A 16,325-nucleotide genomic window follows, 5' to 3' on the forward strand; every position below is an offset into this window, starting at 1 on the left:
GCGAAAGAGAGGAAGAAAGGGTAAAATTGTCTTTTTCTCTATTAGTAGTGGCTATTTTTGCTGAGCATTATAACTAGTGGATAAAAATTAAAGACACCCTTAATTAGTGGCTACTACACGCCATTTTTACTTTCTTTTCTCAAACACACCGCTTTATTACTAACTTCAATATATATATATATTAATCTCTTACTTTTTATGAATAGCCTAGTTTTCTTTTTAAATTTTACCTTGTAAATTATTTCAAGAATTTGAGGAGAGGAAGAGAAGTGGTTTCAATTGGCTCAAGTAAAATATGAGTATATTAGGGGTAACCGAACATTAGGAATGGTAACCAAATATTAGGGTGAATCTGACTCTAATACCATGTAAAAAGGTATTCATGGGAAAAAAATTGTAGGTAATTTATAGTGTATGTTTAAATAAGCAACACAACAAAATACTATATCTATAGTCGTAATCTAGTCAATATTAACTTATCCAACATGACTTAAATAGCTTTTCCATTTGCACTTGAGAAGTTTGCTGATAGTAATCGGTCACAACCTTTCTGCCTTCTAAACAAAGACATTTCAAGAACCTAAAAATATTGTTGGTTTTCTGATAGTAATAGGTTATAATGGCTAATTTCCCTTTTTAAAAACAATAATCAATATCGAGACATTACAAATAAAGATTTGAGTAAAATAAGATTCAATGTTTTCACCAAATAAAGGCGAAATATAAATCTGATTGAACTAGATCAAAGGAGAGATTCTAAAGTAGTTAATACGTGAATTCGGCTTTCGGTCAAAAACCTTCTGTGAGGCCAAAAACTCTGCCTGCCAAAGGCGGAGGTATTGCAGAAATAGCCTCCTGAATAACCTGATAAGGGAAGTACAGAAAACAAAAAATTGTTAGAATGATACATACACAAGAAATGAAACAAGTTAGTCCTAGAATTAGATCCTTTCTCTATTAAGGGAAGATCGATTAATCAGCAAACCATGGGAACACGAAAGTAGGAAGCCACTCTTTCCTAACACACGCTTAGGTCGCTGTACGAACAGCACGAATGTTGTAAAAAGCAAATGATAAAAATACTGAGTGCTATAGTAATTGGTTTTTAAGAGAAAGAAAAGACCAAAGGGTGTAAAATTGCAACCAGCATAGTAAAGACAGGCATAGGAAATTAAACACAGTTGAAAAATCCATTTCTATCCTAGATACAAGCTTTTCCATAAACAGCAATAAAAGCAAAGAGAGTACAAATTCGAGAGTCTATCCTGCCAAAGAACCAGGAAATATTGTTGGATTTCTTAGGAAAGCTCAAATAGACTATTTCCTAAAAGCTTTGCAATCTATGTCCATGATACTTGGTTTAGAAGTGGCGAGGGGCTATTGTGCATGTCGTGTGTGTGTGTGAGAGAGAGAGAGAGAGACAGACAGACAGAGAGAGCTTACATCCAACTGATAGCGGGCTGAAAAGTGGATTAAAAGGATTGCTTTGTTCAGAAACCTGTCTGCGAAATTGATAATCTGGTAGGATGTCACCAAAGCATAAAGAATTACATCAGACTCCTAAATAATTCTACAACACATTCAGGATTTTCTTTTTCAATCCTTCTAGTAAAATCTTGAGGTCAATTAAAAGGGAATCTCAGGAAATGATGCAAAAAGAACCACCTCAGACAGATGAGTATGTCCATATTCTCTTGCGTCATCAGCTGTTGTTTTGTCCTCCACATAAGTACTCTGTAGAAGAATTGCAAAGAACAACTTAAATACTCCAGAACAACTAATGTTGATTACGCAAAATGGAAAAAAGTTCTCCTCACCACTAATTTATTGTACCGGCTATGATACTATAACTTGCATAAGCGTGAGCACAAGTAATGATATTACTACTCCCATCGAAAGTTAATAGTAAAAGATTACTAAGTTAACTAGTAAATCCGATTGTGTCATAATCATAAGGATAAGTGCCATAAACTAGTAAGCAACTTTCTAACAACTCCAACTATGTTCTTCAAAAGTTGGATTATACAAAGAATGCTCATGGGACCTACTAATTAAATCAGCAAAGTGTCCAAAGTTGAAGATGACGAGATATGCAATAACAAAATGTAAAAAATCAAATAGTATATTAGGAAAAAAAGAAGTAAAAGAACCAAATAAACCTCATTATGAAAATAGTTCTTTCCAAGGAGAGAAAAATGACTACAAGGAATCAAAGAAATTGAGCATCATGTTACAAACAAGATACATTATTTGACAAGTGTTACGAAAAGAGAATTTACCTCCATTATGAGGATTTTTGCCCTCAAAACATCAGCATCAACATTTTCGGAATCCTTAATGAAGTCTGACATTGTATCTCCTGTAAATGCAATTTCAGCTGCTGTTGTAGTGTATGTGATCTGTCAAAAATCAAAAGTTAATCTTTGTCATATATCCGGGAAATTTGTTTCAGATGCATTCTTGTGCAAGGTTATGTATTAAGACAGGCAGCGTCGCTGCACCTTTGTCTGAAAAGAATTGCTCAATGTAAAAGCACATAAACTGTTCAAGCTAGTATATAATAAAGGTACTAAATCCATAAATACATCCAAAAGGTTATTATGGAAACATCGTCATCCCAATGCATAAAGATTCGTATCCTTAGTACAAAAAGGAAAGGAAGAGAATAAAATTTCTGTTCGAATAATGATATCATGACAGACCTCCACACCTGATAACTTTAACTTCTTAATTTCATCTACTGGAAGGCCCACATATTCTTGCTTAAGCTTCTGTTTCACTGAAAATACTATATAACCCTGCATTATACCATAAAAACAAGCTGATTAAAACCTCGCTAGCAGCTGCTTACTCACGCAGAAAGTACAAAGCACATTGGTGCTTCAAAGAATCCACTTTATACTGGTAAAAAAAGGAGTGTGGGTAGGGAAAATGAGCAGCCGAAGCTCAGAGCACTAAGGAAAGTACTCAACCTGGCTAGGAATGACATGGTAAGTCTTGAATGCTCTAACTTTAAGATCCTTTCTCAAGTAGAATTCCTCCCCTGCATTTGCACAAAGATGTATTCACTTAAATTGTGAAATAAGCACCAACTCCAACTTTATAATAACTAATAGTGTCGGCAATATGACCAATACAGGTAGATTTTTACCCACATCCAAACCAATCAAAGTATGGTTCAGTTCAGAGTGATCCATAGCTCGGTGAGCTTCAAAAAGCTTCTCAACACTTTCTTTGATAATTTTTGGTACAATAATAGTAGGAGGTTTCATTCTGTAAAGGCCACGAGTCGCAACATACATAGGTAGTCCTCCAATGTGGTCCATGTGGCCATGAGAGATGAAAAGGAATTGCTGGGAGATGGCACGCTGAGGGCACTTGCCAATATCAAAGGCTAAATTAAGCGTGGGAACTATTATGCACGTCTCATGACCTGCTATTGATATCCCTTCTATTGAGTATCCTTCAATCTGCAAGCTCCTTTCTCTCTTGTGGCTACTGTTACTCCTCGAATTTGAATTGATCGATTCTGAATCTTTCATTTGTTTTGCTCTCCATTTCACAAAACACTGATGGACTCAGCTCTAGAAGAAATTAGAAACAGAGGACTGGATAAGGAGAAGAGGAAAAAAAGAAGAGTTCAGACGGACACAATACATTTTTTAATAATTAATATGCTCGATAAATGGGAAAAGATCACTTTCGCAGAATATGGAGATATTAACTATCAAGTTGTCTAACACACTCATCTTAACTCAAAAGGTAGATTAACTTGGATTTAAGAGGCACTTAAGATCAAATATTAAGAAGGCCAGAAATTAAACCTGGCTTTTTGGATAATTAGAATTATTTGGTAAGTGACTTCAAATTTAACACTTTCACCCCCACCCCCCCAAAAAACCCCAACTGCTGAAATTTTTCGCTATACAATGATAAATATTTCATCTTGGTACGGCTATTATATCACCTTTGCTTGCTATGGTTACTACTTGTTATTTCTGTTTCCTTTTTAGTTTTTTCTTCTTCAGCCGGGGTCTATCGGAAACAATCACTCTACCTTCGTAAAGTAGGGTAAGATCTGCATGCAGTCTACTCTCCCCATACCCTTGTGGGTTTGTTGTTATTGTATGGCCTTAGTCTCTTTAATTCTGTTTAACGGAAATATCACTCAAGATTTATATAAGAATACAAATAAACTGATAGAAGTCATATAGAAGAACCAAAGATCTATGCCAGTGTTTTTAGGGGCGTTTATGGGCCAGTCTCGGGGCGCGAATTGGGGCGGGGCATACGAAAAATGCATCCGGGCATTAATGAAGGGCGCAGATCCTTTCGGCGCACGCCCCAAGAGATGAGGCACACGCTTAGGCACAAAACTCGCCTCAGAACCAAGGCCCACGCCTGATGGAACTTAATAAATTGAGGGATAATTTTAGCAATTCCCCTTAAATTAATCAAACCCCTCCTCGTTTTATTCCAAATCTGTCCCCACCACATTAGAAAACGCCATAACCTCGTTGCAGTGAAGAAATCGCCCATACTCTATAGAACTTTGAGACTTGAGAAGTGATGTAGTTTTTCTGCATTTCTGCTTTTTCTGGAAGATGAGTGCCATTTGTGCTCTTAACAATGAGAACAATGTATCTCTGACCAAATTCTTCCTTTTTTTTGCACCAAAGAAAAATGTTAAACAACTAGGAAGTTATCCTCTCTCATGTTTTCAGTATATATTTTAAAGGCATCTGTAATGTTGGTCTATATAGTTCAGATCATTGCCACGAACTAGTTTAATTTTATTTCATTTTTGTTTTTTTCTTACAAATGATTGATCACACTTTTTGCTCGTCTTATTTGGAGTTTGGATTGTTATATCGGTTAGAACATCATTGACTTCTTGTTAAGATGTATCTCACGTATTAATCTGCTTTTCTGTTGTTAGTTAATATTATTATAATGATTTTCCTTTTTTGTGATTTGTAAAAAATTTCTACAATTTTTTATGTAAATTTTAGATTTATAAATAATTTTAAGCTTATTTTATTAATTATAAAATTGTAAAATTAAAGATCCTTGAGACTTACGCCCCGTGTTTCGGGGTTTACGCCTCGCCCCATATTGGGTAAAACGCCTCGCCTCGCGCCCCCGCCTTTTAAAACACTGATCTATGTTGAGGCTTTTACCAGGCGGATCCATTGTTTTCAAAAAGGGGATTCAATATTTGAAGAAGTAAACAGTGAAAAATTATCAATAAAGGGATCAGCGTAAAATTTTCAATTAAACTAACAATTTTTTTAATAAGTTAATTATACATACATCAAAATAAGACAAAATTGCATAAAATTTATATAATCAAACTAACACTTTCAGGTTTCAGCCAACTAAACTAATTCTGAAGTACCAAGCATAAAGATTTTATCCACCTCCAGCTATTCACCACTTCTCATTAACTTATGATCAAGTCAGACACAAGAAATTTCTTGGAATCTTTCACAGCATAAAGTAGATTAAACGAAAAGAAAGCAGATTCCCATTGTCTACTTATAAAATAAGAGAGAAAGGTAAAATTATCTTATCTTGCAAATATCATAATACCAATTAGTTGATGGCGATAATGTCGCCGCAATGGTGGTCAGTTGTTGGACTCCTTCAACCGCAAATATTCTTTTTATAGGTCTCTCTCAAGAATCTTACTTTTTTCCTTAATTGAATCAAAATTACTCGAATAACAATGTATGATATAATTATGAAATGCAATCATATTCTTTTTTATATCAAGCCATTTTACTTCCAAAAACTTAATAATACCTTTAAGTATGAAAATCTTATCTTGGTCATTTCATAACTGGTGGCTGTCACACCTCCTTTTTCCGCGCCCGCGAGGGTGAAATGGAGTTTTCTCCAATTAAAGGACAGTCGAAACGGGATTTGTTTGTTTGTTTCATAGTCGCCACTTGGGAATTTTAAGGCGTCCCAAGTCACCAATTTTTATCCCTGAATCGAGGAGAATATGACTCTGTCTATTTAACAGTCTGCGCACCAGAAATCCGGATAAGGAATTCTGTTAACCCGGGAGAAGGTGTTAGGCATTCCCGAGTTCCGTGGTTCTAGCACGGTCGCTCAACTGTTATATTCGGCTTGATTATTTTGATTTGTTAAATACATTTTTATTGCATGATTTTATTGTTACCGCTTCTATTTAGATTTAAAGACCCTTCTTTGAATCGAATCACGCGTACGTATATTCGTGTTATAAATTATATTTTTAAAACATGCGGAGTTGTGTCACGCGCACGTGTACACAATAATATAGATAATATTTTTATTAAAATATTTATTTTCGAAATTATGCTTTAAATAAAATCAAGAACATTCGCCCTTTTGGTATAATTAAGTAGTGAACCTCACATCTCGGGTTTTTATGAAATTAATAATGATATTCTCCGAGAAATCCCTTTTATTAAATATTCGATCGAAGTTGCGCGAACGCATAATCCGAATTGCCTTTAGAAATATAATTAGGTTACGCGAACGTATCCCTAATCACAAAAATATTCTTGATGGTAGTATAAATTTGTTTACAAATTGTTTATTATATCCACGTATTTTTATGTGAACATCATGAGAAATAAATATTCTTTTAGTCTCTAAATTCCTTAAAAAGAATTTACAATTTATTGGACGTTGATCGCAATTTATGTTTTTCGCGTATGAATTATATTCCTCAAACCATTCGAATTTGTGGAGTAAAAATAAACGTGTGATTAATACTACCATTTAGTGAATACAATATTTGCCTACCCAAATAGACAACATGCAAATTACGTATAAAAATTGGGAAAGAATGGATGTAAGGAAGTGATATTTTTGAAGAATTTTCATTGTTCTATTTGAAGCGAATGCTAAAAAAATGTTATAATCTATAAACCTAATCACCTTCTACATTACTTGTTTTTAATCCAAAGTTATAATCGTTTGATTAATTTGTTTATGATGGTAGATAGGCATCAAGTTGATAAGAAAGGGAATTATTATACAAATCGATTGAATAAAATTGCCTTACATGCAACACAATTGTCCGTCTAAAACATTCATAACACTCTAACATCGTAACGAGCTATATCAAATCACCTTCCATATATGATTATATATATACTCATCATCATGCCATATATGAACATACAACTTATATCAATCTAAACCAAAATCAGATTTTTTACAAGATATACTAATAATGTAATTTCTTGATACTTCCATTCTACTTTACATTTAGCTAACAATATTACGGGATGTAATTAATGGCCCATTTTATGTCATGTTCCCTACCTTGATAATTCAATCATGACTTCACTTAATGAAAATTCCGAAATAGGTGATATTATTACAACACTTATACGAACTTTAAGAGGTAACAATTATCTTATATTCATTACGCCAAACGTACTACTATATTAATCAACTGAAACAAAAACCAAATTTTTAACTAATGAACTTGAACGAATGGAAAACAGAATTATAATTCCCGAACTTCATTAATTTGTCATGTTGAAGCTTTTCGTGACATGAATTTACAGATATGTACCTGATATTGGAAGCAAAAGAAAATGAAGATGAGAATCAGCGGCAGTAATAACAGTACAACATCAACAACTGCCCAGCAACAGTAACAACCCAGTACAGACCGGTGGAGTAGTAATCCCAAAAACAAAAGCTTTAAGCTTTAAATGAAACAACAACCATTAATACTAATTTCAAACAAAGAAAGAAAGCAGTAGATTTTTTAGCTTTTATTTTTATTTTGAAAGCTTAAATATTTTTTCGGAATTTTTCTCTCTTCTATTCTCTGTCCGTTTTTTCTCTCTATCTGTGTGTGTATTTTTTTTCGTATCTCTCTCTATTTCTGTTCTCTTCTTCTTCCTATTTGTGTTCAAGACTTCACATATATATAACACATCCCATAAACCTTTTAATCAATTAAATCAATACTTTTTCTCTACCCAACCCATTATCTTTCCACTCATCCCCATTACATTAAATAAACATATCACACCACCCCATTATATTTTGTCCCCCATGCTTCATTTAAAATAATGCAAGATTCCCCTTTAAATTAAATCTTGTCCCCCCTTTATATTAAATAATCATATCACAACCCACCCCATTTCATTTTGTCCCCCATGCTTCAAATAAACAATTTCAAAATGTACAATTCCTAAACTACCCCTCACGACCTTACTGAAATTACCAAACTACCCCTGAACGTACTACAAATTTACCAAACTACCCATCAGCTATAACACATCAATTAATCAAACTTAACCAAAATATAGACAATATGATCAATTTCTAACAATGTTCAAACAACAATATGAACACGGATGAACATCATAACAACAATATCACATGAACACGATTTTAACAACATTTCAACAACAAATCACATGAACACAAATTGAACAACAAAGAACAACTAAAATTTGATTGAACAATATTTTAGCAACAAACAATCCTATTTTCGGATTCAACAACAACAACAAACAAAGTATGAAGATTTCTAAATTCAATCATATTGAACTTAAAATCAACTCTAACAACATTACAACAAACAATTCTTATATTAAACTTTAAATAAGATTATGAGAACAATTCAAGAAATAATCATAAATGGTAAACAAGAAATCAAACTATACAAAATTCGGATTCAAGATCATCCAAACAAAGTATGAACATGAATGAATCTATTTTAAGCAACAAACATGACGGATTCTAACGATTCAAACAACATTAATATTTTCTGAAAAATGCATAACACATGAAACAAATTGAAGAAATAATTAATTAAATTTCAATTTGAATCTAACAAACATTAAACCAACAAATATTCACTTAAACAACAATACAAACATGAAATAAACATGAAAAATAACTAATTAACTTCCATTTGAAATCTGAAAATTAATTCAACAAAAAAACATGAACAAAACCAAAAATCAAATATCTAACCATAGACATGAATAAAACAAACATTTGCCGATTTTAAATTCGAAAAATATCAAAACAAAATACGGACAAAATAAAACTCAAAAACTACTAACCGGATCGAAAGACGAACAACGACCAAACAAACAACGAACTTGACGATGAACTCACGACGTATAGGATCTTCACTTGACGAAAAACCCTCGACCTTTGCCGGACTTTAACCGGATAGCCTTGCGTCGTCAACAACAGTACAATGGTGAGCAACCAAACGGAAGACTCATGGGGTCGTTGATGGCAGTACACAGCAGCGAAGGAGACGACGTGAAGCAGCAACAGTCCAAAGCAGCGAGCAGCAGCAACTGTCGACGACGTCCATGGCGGAATGGACTGCTTCCGATGGCAGCGCGCGAGCTTGGTCGTGACGAGCAGCGGCGATGGGAGCTTCGAACAACAGCTGACTCGTCGAGGCTGTGTTCGTTTGGTTGTTTGGTTGAGACAGAAGCAACAGCGACATAGACGTCGAGCTCAACGAGCTTGAGCTCGACGAACTTCATCAATGGCGGATAGGGTTGGGGTCGTTTGAACGCGAAGGAGGTTGTGTCGTTTGGTGGTGTTTGGACGGTGTTTGGGTGGTGTTCGACGAAGGGGGTGGCTGCTGGGTAGCCATGGCAGCTCACTATTTTGGAGATGGAGAAGAAGAAGAAAAGAAGAAGAAGAATGATAGGGGGGGCGGATGACTTAGGTCATTTTTAGGGTTTTTGGTTTTTTTTTTTTTTTTTTGTGTCTTTGAAATGCAAGATAGGGGTATTGGGTCTTTTGGGTTATGGACTGGGTCGACCCAGTTCGAAATGGACTAGGTCGTAGGGAAGATTGGGCCATTTTTGGGTCTGTGGCTTGAAATTGAAGAAGAGGCCTAATTCCGACTTTCTTTATACTTTCGCTCTCTTTTCTTCTTTTATTTTTTCTAAAACTAAATTATAAAAATACTTAAACTATTATTAAGAACTAAATTAAGTTATAAAAGCGCAAATTAACTCCCAATAACAATTAACGCACAATTAAGTATTAATTAAGCATAAAATTGTATATTTGGACATTAAATGCTAAAAATGCAAACGATGCCTATTTTTGTAATTTTTTAATTTTTGTAAAACAAATTTAATTACTAACAATTGTAGAATTAAATCCTACATGCAAAATGCGACATATTTTTGTATTTTTTTATTAATTTAGCAAATAAACACGCACAGACAAATACAAATAATTCTTCAAAATATCACAAAATTGCACACCAAAGAAAAATCAATTTATTTTTGAATTTTTTGGGAGTAATTCTCATATAAGGCAAAAATCACGTGCTTACATTGAAAATTTAGCACCTTTAAAATATCTATTTCTTTAACCTTTTTGGGGGAGGTTACACCGGTTCAATTAGCATTCTTCATCATGCGATGGTGTTTGACGGTAAAGCAGTCATGTGCCCTTTTTTCCTCATGTAAAACTTCACTTTCCCCTTTCTCGGTTTTGGATGTTTCACTTTTTTCTATTTCTTGACTTTTTATCGTTGGATGGTTTTCACTTTTATTAGTTCTAACAACCTTCACAAAAACAGCAAACAACAAAAAGGACAAGTCTAACAAACAAATGAAAATTTTAAGGGTGCTAAATTTTCGCCTTTTTCAAAAGTATGGAACGACCAAGATGAAATTTCCATAGAGGTATTATTAAGTTTCAAGAAGAAAAAAGACTTAATGTATAAACAAATATGGTTGCATTTCATAATTATATTATAAACTCTTCTATTTCGAGAATGACTTAGTTAAGGGAATGCTTGAGAGAATTTTGTGAAAGGAACATTCACGGAGGAGTCCAGTAACACTACTTCATGGTGTTATTCTAGTTTTTTAAGAAAAATCTGAATGGTTAACAACATGTTTCTGAACAATGCAATTTACAAAAAGTCACATAACAAAATATCTGAGTTGAGGCTTTTCAGGGGAGAATCCAGGATTTTCACCAAAGGAATTCAATATTTGAAGAAGCAGAGAAATTTTTCGAAAGAAGTGAATCTGCGAAAAATTCTAAATCAAGTTAACAATTATTTAATAAGTTAACTATACATACATCAAACAAAGACATTTAAGCACATTTAAAACTATTAAAGTAACAATCTAATATCAAAGTATCAAACTAAAGATATAGATGGTTGAATATATGGCCCTCAAAAGCTAGGTACTTACCGATTTGGTTTTCGTTTTTCTCCATGGTAAACTACCAATACCAGATAACCAGAGCACACATTAAAAATCAACACATAATTATTACAAAGACGGTCGAAGATTTGAACCTTATGGGTTCGATCTACCAAAACAACCTCAAGTTAATACACAATTATAACCGAACTAAGAAACGAGTACCAATATTCAAGATATATTTTAAAAGAAAGGAACCACTTAAACACAACATATGAATATAAACATTATCATTACAATTATACTTGACGACTTGTCATGTTTTAAGAACGACCTATGATTGCATCATTAGGTATACTCTAAGTTGCTCGGACCCGTCTGCAGGTGTCCAATACGGATCTAGAGATCCTTCATGATCTAAATTTTAAGATTCGGTGGTAACCCAAAAAGGTACTGGGGAGAGGTAATTAGGCAAAACTTGGTGCTGCTTCAACTTACTAAGAAGGATGTGAAGATTGAAAATTAGGGTAGAAGGTTAGGAGGTAGTCGACAGTTTCCTCGTCCAATACCAGTAGTATTAGTAGCACTCTTTCATATTCTTAGAGCTCTATTAAGACCATGTTATTTCGTTCGCTTCAGTTCTCTTATTTTCTTATTGTTAATGTTTGATGCTACTTCTTCTTTGTTCTTTTTCTTCTTGTTCCTCGTGTTTCTTCTTCTTTGTTCTTCTTCTTCTTCATCTTTTCTCTTCTTCACCTTGTCTTGAGCCGAGGGTCCACCAAAAACAATCTCTCTACCTTTACTAGGTAGGAATAGGGTCTGCATGCACACTAAACTGGGTCTGTAGTTATTGTTGTTAGTGGTGGAATGAATCTAGATACGGATACAAGTATGGGGATTCGGCTGAAAATAATTCAAAATCTAAAAATATAGTTATAAAAATGTCTAAATTATGAGACATTATTTTGAAAATTTACAAAGTATTCCGATAAGGAGAAAATAGTGATCCGTAGGAGAATCCGAGAAGGAGATAAAAGGAAAAGGACTGACATAGAAATTTCTATATATAAAGTATTCCATTTTCTTCAATTTCCCTTTAGCTTTTGTTTTTATGTCAAAAAAGTTACTGTATTTGTCCCAAATTTCTCTGTCGATTTTGGTCGAAGTATCTAAAATTGGTTGATCATATCCGGTACAGATTTCACACCCACACCCAGATCATGTCAAAAAGGGTGCGGCACCGAAAGTAAATAGTCCGAGCAACTTAGGGTATACTTTCAAATTTTTCATCCTCTATATAACAATCTAAACAGTCATTCAAAAATCTATCACCAATTCTACTTCACAAGTCATTTTTAACACAATTCATTGACAAAAAGCTTTTTCCACCGTCGCAATAGTGACATGTGATATGAAACTTAATTTCACAAACAAATAAACAAGTCCTCAGGACTTAATAAAGATTCATTTCAATCTTCAAGCAATGTCTTAGAAAGATTTCCAAGTCCTATCAACTTAAAGAAACCATTGTCAACCTCTCACTTTGTCTTGAATCAAGTACAAAATTCAAAGTCATTAGAGCTTTCTACTTTATCTTGAATCAATTTTTAAAAAAAAATCACTTAGTAGAAGGAGGCATCAAATATGATATCTATATATACTATAGTTTTTTCTTAATATTGTTTACCATGGTGCCAGCAAGAAGGGGAAAAAAGGTTGAATATGTAGATAAGCCACGAAAAAGAAAAATGATAAAGATTTGCTTGGTAGCTTCTAATATTTTGTGTACATATAATAATTCACTATGGTTTTCCTATGAAAATAATACCCTGAGAATTTAGTTTTTGTGGGAAGGAAATGCAGACAAAAGGAAGTTTGGAAGAATATATGCAAGCTTAGGTTTGAATTCCAGCAATATATCAAACTAAATGCTAGCAGTGTTCTAGGACGAGTTTTTCTAGGGAGACGGAAAATTAAAGGACAAATTTCCTGAGTTTGTATAGCTTAGTTGTAAACAAAATATTGTACAAATGCTGATTGTTATACTGGCTCAAGGTGGCATTAAAACTTCAGAAGAAACTCTAATGACCGGGGAAGTGGAGGAGGTTAGCTAATTGTTATACATTTTGGAATCTATAACCCTCAATTTTATTTTATTTTTGATTTGCACCGGGTGTCCGAGTCTCTTTGAGCCCGACTATTCCTGGGGGTGCACGGGCCCTCGGCAAGGAGTTTCCCGCAAGTGCACCACGGTTAATTCAGGTTTACCCAGTCCGATGGCCCTCAGAAATTGTTTGCACCCAGTGGGTTTCGAACTTGAGACCTTGAAAGGGAGCAAACCCCAAGGCTCAAGTCAATTGCCACCAGGCCAACATTTTAACAGGTTGGATTCCCAAATCTGGACAGCCACTAAAGATGTAAGATTCTCAATTAAAAGCTGTTATACCATACTACAGAAACAAATAGGGCAGTGGGATATGTCCTGGCCTTGGAAAATATTGTGGAGAACAAAAAGCACCTTCTAAGATTGCTTGTTTTGGCTGGTTTGTAGCAAGCAATGCATGTGTAACTCACGATACTTTACAGAAAAAGGCTTCTCCCTTGCAGTAGGTGTTGGTTTTGTGAAGAAGCTCAGGAAACTATTAGCTATGCAAACAAGACGGATTTCTTTTTCTCAACATCTGCAATGTGCAGCGGGTGATGCCTCACAGTGTGAAAAATTTACTGGAGAGTTGGCAGAGTCAGAGAGTTGACAAAAGACGGAAACAGATCCGGAAAACGAGCCCGTGTCCATCATGTGGACAATTTGGCTAGAGAGGAATAGGAGATGCTTTCAAGGATAAAAACAACACATTTCTTTTGTTAAAAATAGATGTCTTCAGAGTCTATATTTCTGGTGTAGGAATAACAGGGTAGAAAATTTGTCTTGGTATGTTGTTTTTTTGGAGTTTCTGGGGATGAATCAGTGATAGTATACTGTAACTTTTTCTCTTTGTATTTTGTAGTACCTTCTTGGTACTTCAAACTTTCTTCTCTTATCAAAAAGTTTTGACTCTAGTTTTTCTATTCAAAATGGGTCAACATTGGAAGATATTGTCTTAACATCACCATATCCTCAGTGCCCATTTGCAAGAATGCCAGGCCAAACATCCCCAAAACTTATGGAAACTCAATTGTGCACTTTCTAAAAGGCAACACCTAACCCCTCTATGTTCCCAACCCAAGACAAGAATTGATGATTATTCGACATAAAGGTACAATTTATGACAAAAAGTAAATTAAGTTCCCTTTGACCAAGAACAGCTGGTAACTAAATTGTTGCAAATTATTTGCAGGATTCAACACAAAATAACCTGGCAGCTTCATGTAACAGACAGCTAGGATTATATTGAGGGTAATGAAGAAATCTCCCAGAGCAGCATACTATATACACAAAGGGAAAAAGGACAAAACTCAAAGTATCAAGCATAAATCTTTTTTTTAATGATAGTGGTGCCGTGCACACCTCAACTATTCCACTGGGTACCTACTACTTCCTTTCTCTGCCCACTAAAGTGTAGGCAGATATTCAAACCTCTTCTCATTAACTTATGATCAAGCATACTCTAGTGAGGGAAAAAGGAACAACTAGGAGACGAGAGTTTTAATGTTTCAAAGCATAAAAGTAGACTAAAGAAAATAAAGCACATTCCTTTTGTTTTTCAATAAAAATAAGAGAGAAAGTAAATAATTATCTCATCTTGCAAATACAGTACCAATGAGTTGCGGCAGCGGCAAGATGCGAAGACCAGTGGCAGCAATCGGTTGTTTGGAAATGTGTTTTGGGCGGAAATAGAAGAACTGAGGCTTAAAACCCTAAAAAAAGAAAAATGAATCGACTGCCGTACTGGGTTTAGTGTAGAACAACAGAACTGAAAAGAATGGTACTACTGTAGTGTTAGGATAAAAATCAAAATATTATGTATGTCTGTATTTGGTATATTCAATGACCATGATATATTTTTTTTTACTTTTCGTACCTATATAAAGGCCTTGTAATATATGGTAAAATACACATAATTGAAGAAGAAAATCTCTTCTTTTTTCTCTATCTCTATTTTTTATTCATGTTTTTACTAAATTGTCTTTATTTTTTGTTCATGTTTTACTAAATTATTTTTATTTCATAACACGTTATCAGCACGAGTCTCTAACCAATTGTATATATATCTACAAAATTTTTCCTACATCCGGAAAGATTACAATTAGAAGTTATACATATCATCACATGGTAAGTAATGAAATGTAAGAAGGTATGATTATCTTATACTTGTCATTCCTTTAAAATCTCATATGCACACAACTTCGTACTACACCTGTATTGTATAAGCACATATTAATATTACACCTTTTATATCACATGAATGAAATAAATTTTTCGAAGTTCTATATGTGAAAATCGTAGTAGCAGTTAATTGTTGATATGATGCATGTCATGGTAACCAAGGATATTTTATATAAAAAAAATTTATGCATATTTGTGTGTTAATTATCTTCAATCTGTCCTGCCGCTTTTAATATTTTCTTTTACTTGGATGAATATTTTTTTTCCCTTTTGGATTTTTACACTTGCATATAGTACCAAAAAAATAAAATAAAATTTGTCATACTGATTAAAAGCATAAATCATCTTGAAGAAAACAAGAAATACTTCACATCTTTATTTAGGTTGATTAATTACTTCTTTTAAATTTAGAAAACAAACCAGCTATTGAGAAAGTATACTTCATAATTTATGGTCGTATCATTTGAAAGCAAACAATGATTAGTATGATTATTAGAAGAGGTATTTTTGAGTATTCATAACCTACTTGATGCTTGCTACTGACTTACCATTTTTAAGTATTTTATATGAATGATGCACAAGCTACAACTGGTAAGTTGTTACCTATAATGTCACTTTTCAGGTAATATAAATGTTGAATTTATGTATTTGTACTATATATGTGTTGTTACCTATATGGTGTACTTTTAATAAATTTATTCACTAACTGCTTGGTTGGATTGAGTGAAGGAAAGTCATGGCGTTAAATCAAATCCAATAGGTAGGGTATACCCCGAAAACAACAATATTTTTTAGAGAGATTTAATAAATATTATGACAATGATTTTATG

The 16,325-nt window shown here is 33.8% G+C and overlaps 1 protein-coding gene and 1 long non-coding RNA gene across 3 annotated transcripts; both read right to left on the bottom strand.

Annotated features, from left to right (window-relative positions):
• Window positions 1-541: 541 nt before the first annotated feature.
• On the bottom strand, window positions 542-4,918 carry LOC104235392 (nuclear ribonuclease Z-like). The gene is made up of 7 exons (XM_070156392.1): window positions 3,152-4,918; window positions 2,973-3,043; window positions 2,703-2,798; window positions 2,280-2,399; window positions 1,666-1,734; window positions 1,444-1,518; window positions 542-864 (listed from the first exon to the last, which is right to left on the bottom strand). Exons 1-7 carry the CDS (start codon window positions 3,540-3,542, stop codon window positions 790-792), a joined length of 897 nt encoding a protein of 298 aa, XP_070012493.1. The 5' UTR covers window positions 3,543-4,918; the 3' UTR covers window positions 542-789.
• Window positions 4,919-11,412: 6,494 nt separating this feature from the next.
• Window positions 11,413-15,093, bottom strand: LOC104238170 (uncharacterized). 2 transcript variants are annotated; one of them, XR_713824.2, is made up of 2 exons: window positions 14,927-15,093; window positions 11,413-11,990 (listed from the first exon to the last, which is right to left on the bottom strand). It is a non-coding gene; the product is annotated as an uncharacterized lncRNA (long non-coding RNA). The 2 variants fall into 2 exon arrangements; XR_011402470.1 differs by having other exon boundaries at window positions 11,413-12,074; window positions 14,927-15,087.
• Between the last annotated feature and the right edge of the window lie 1,232 nt (window positions 15,094-16,325).

Source organism: Nicotiana sylvestris, chromosome 9 (genome assembly GCF_000393655.2).
Source record: "Nicotiana sylvestris chromosome 9, ASM39365v2, whole genome shotgun sequence".
NCBI lineage: Eukaryota > Viridiplantae > Streptophyta > Magnoliopsida > Solanales > Solanaceae > Nicotiana > Nicotiana sylvestris.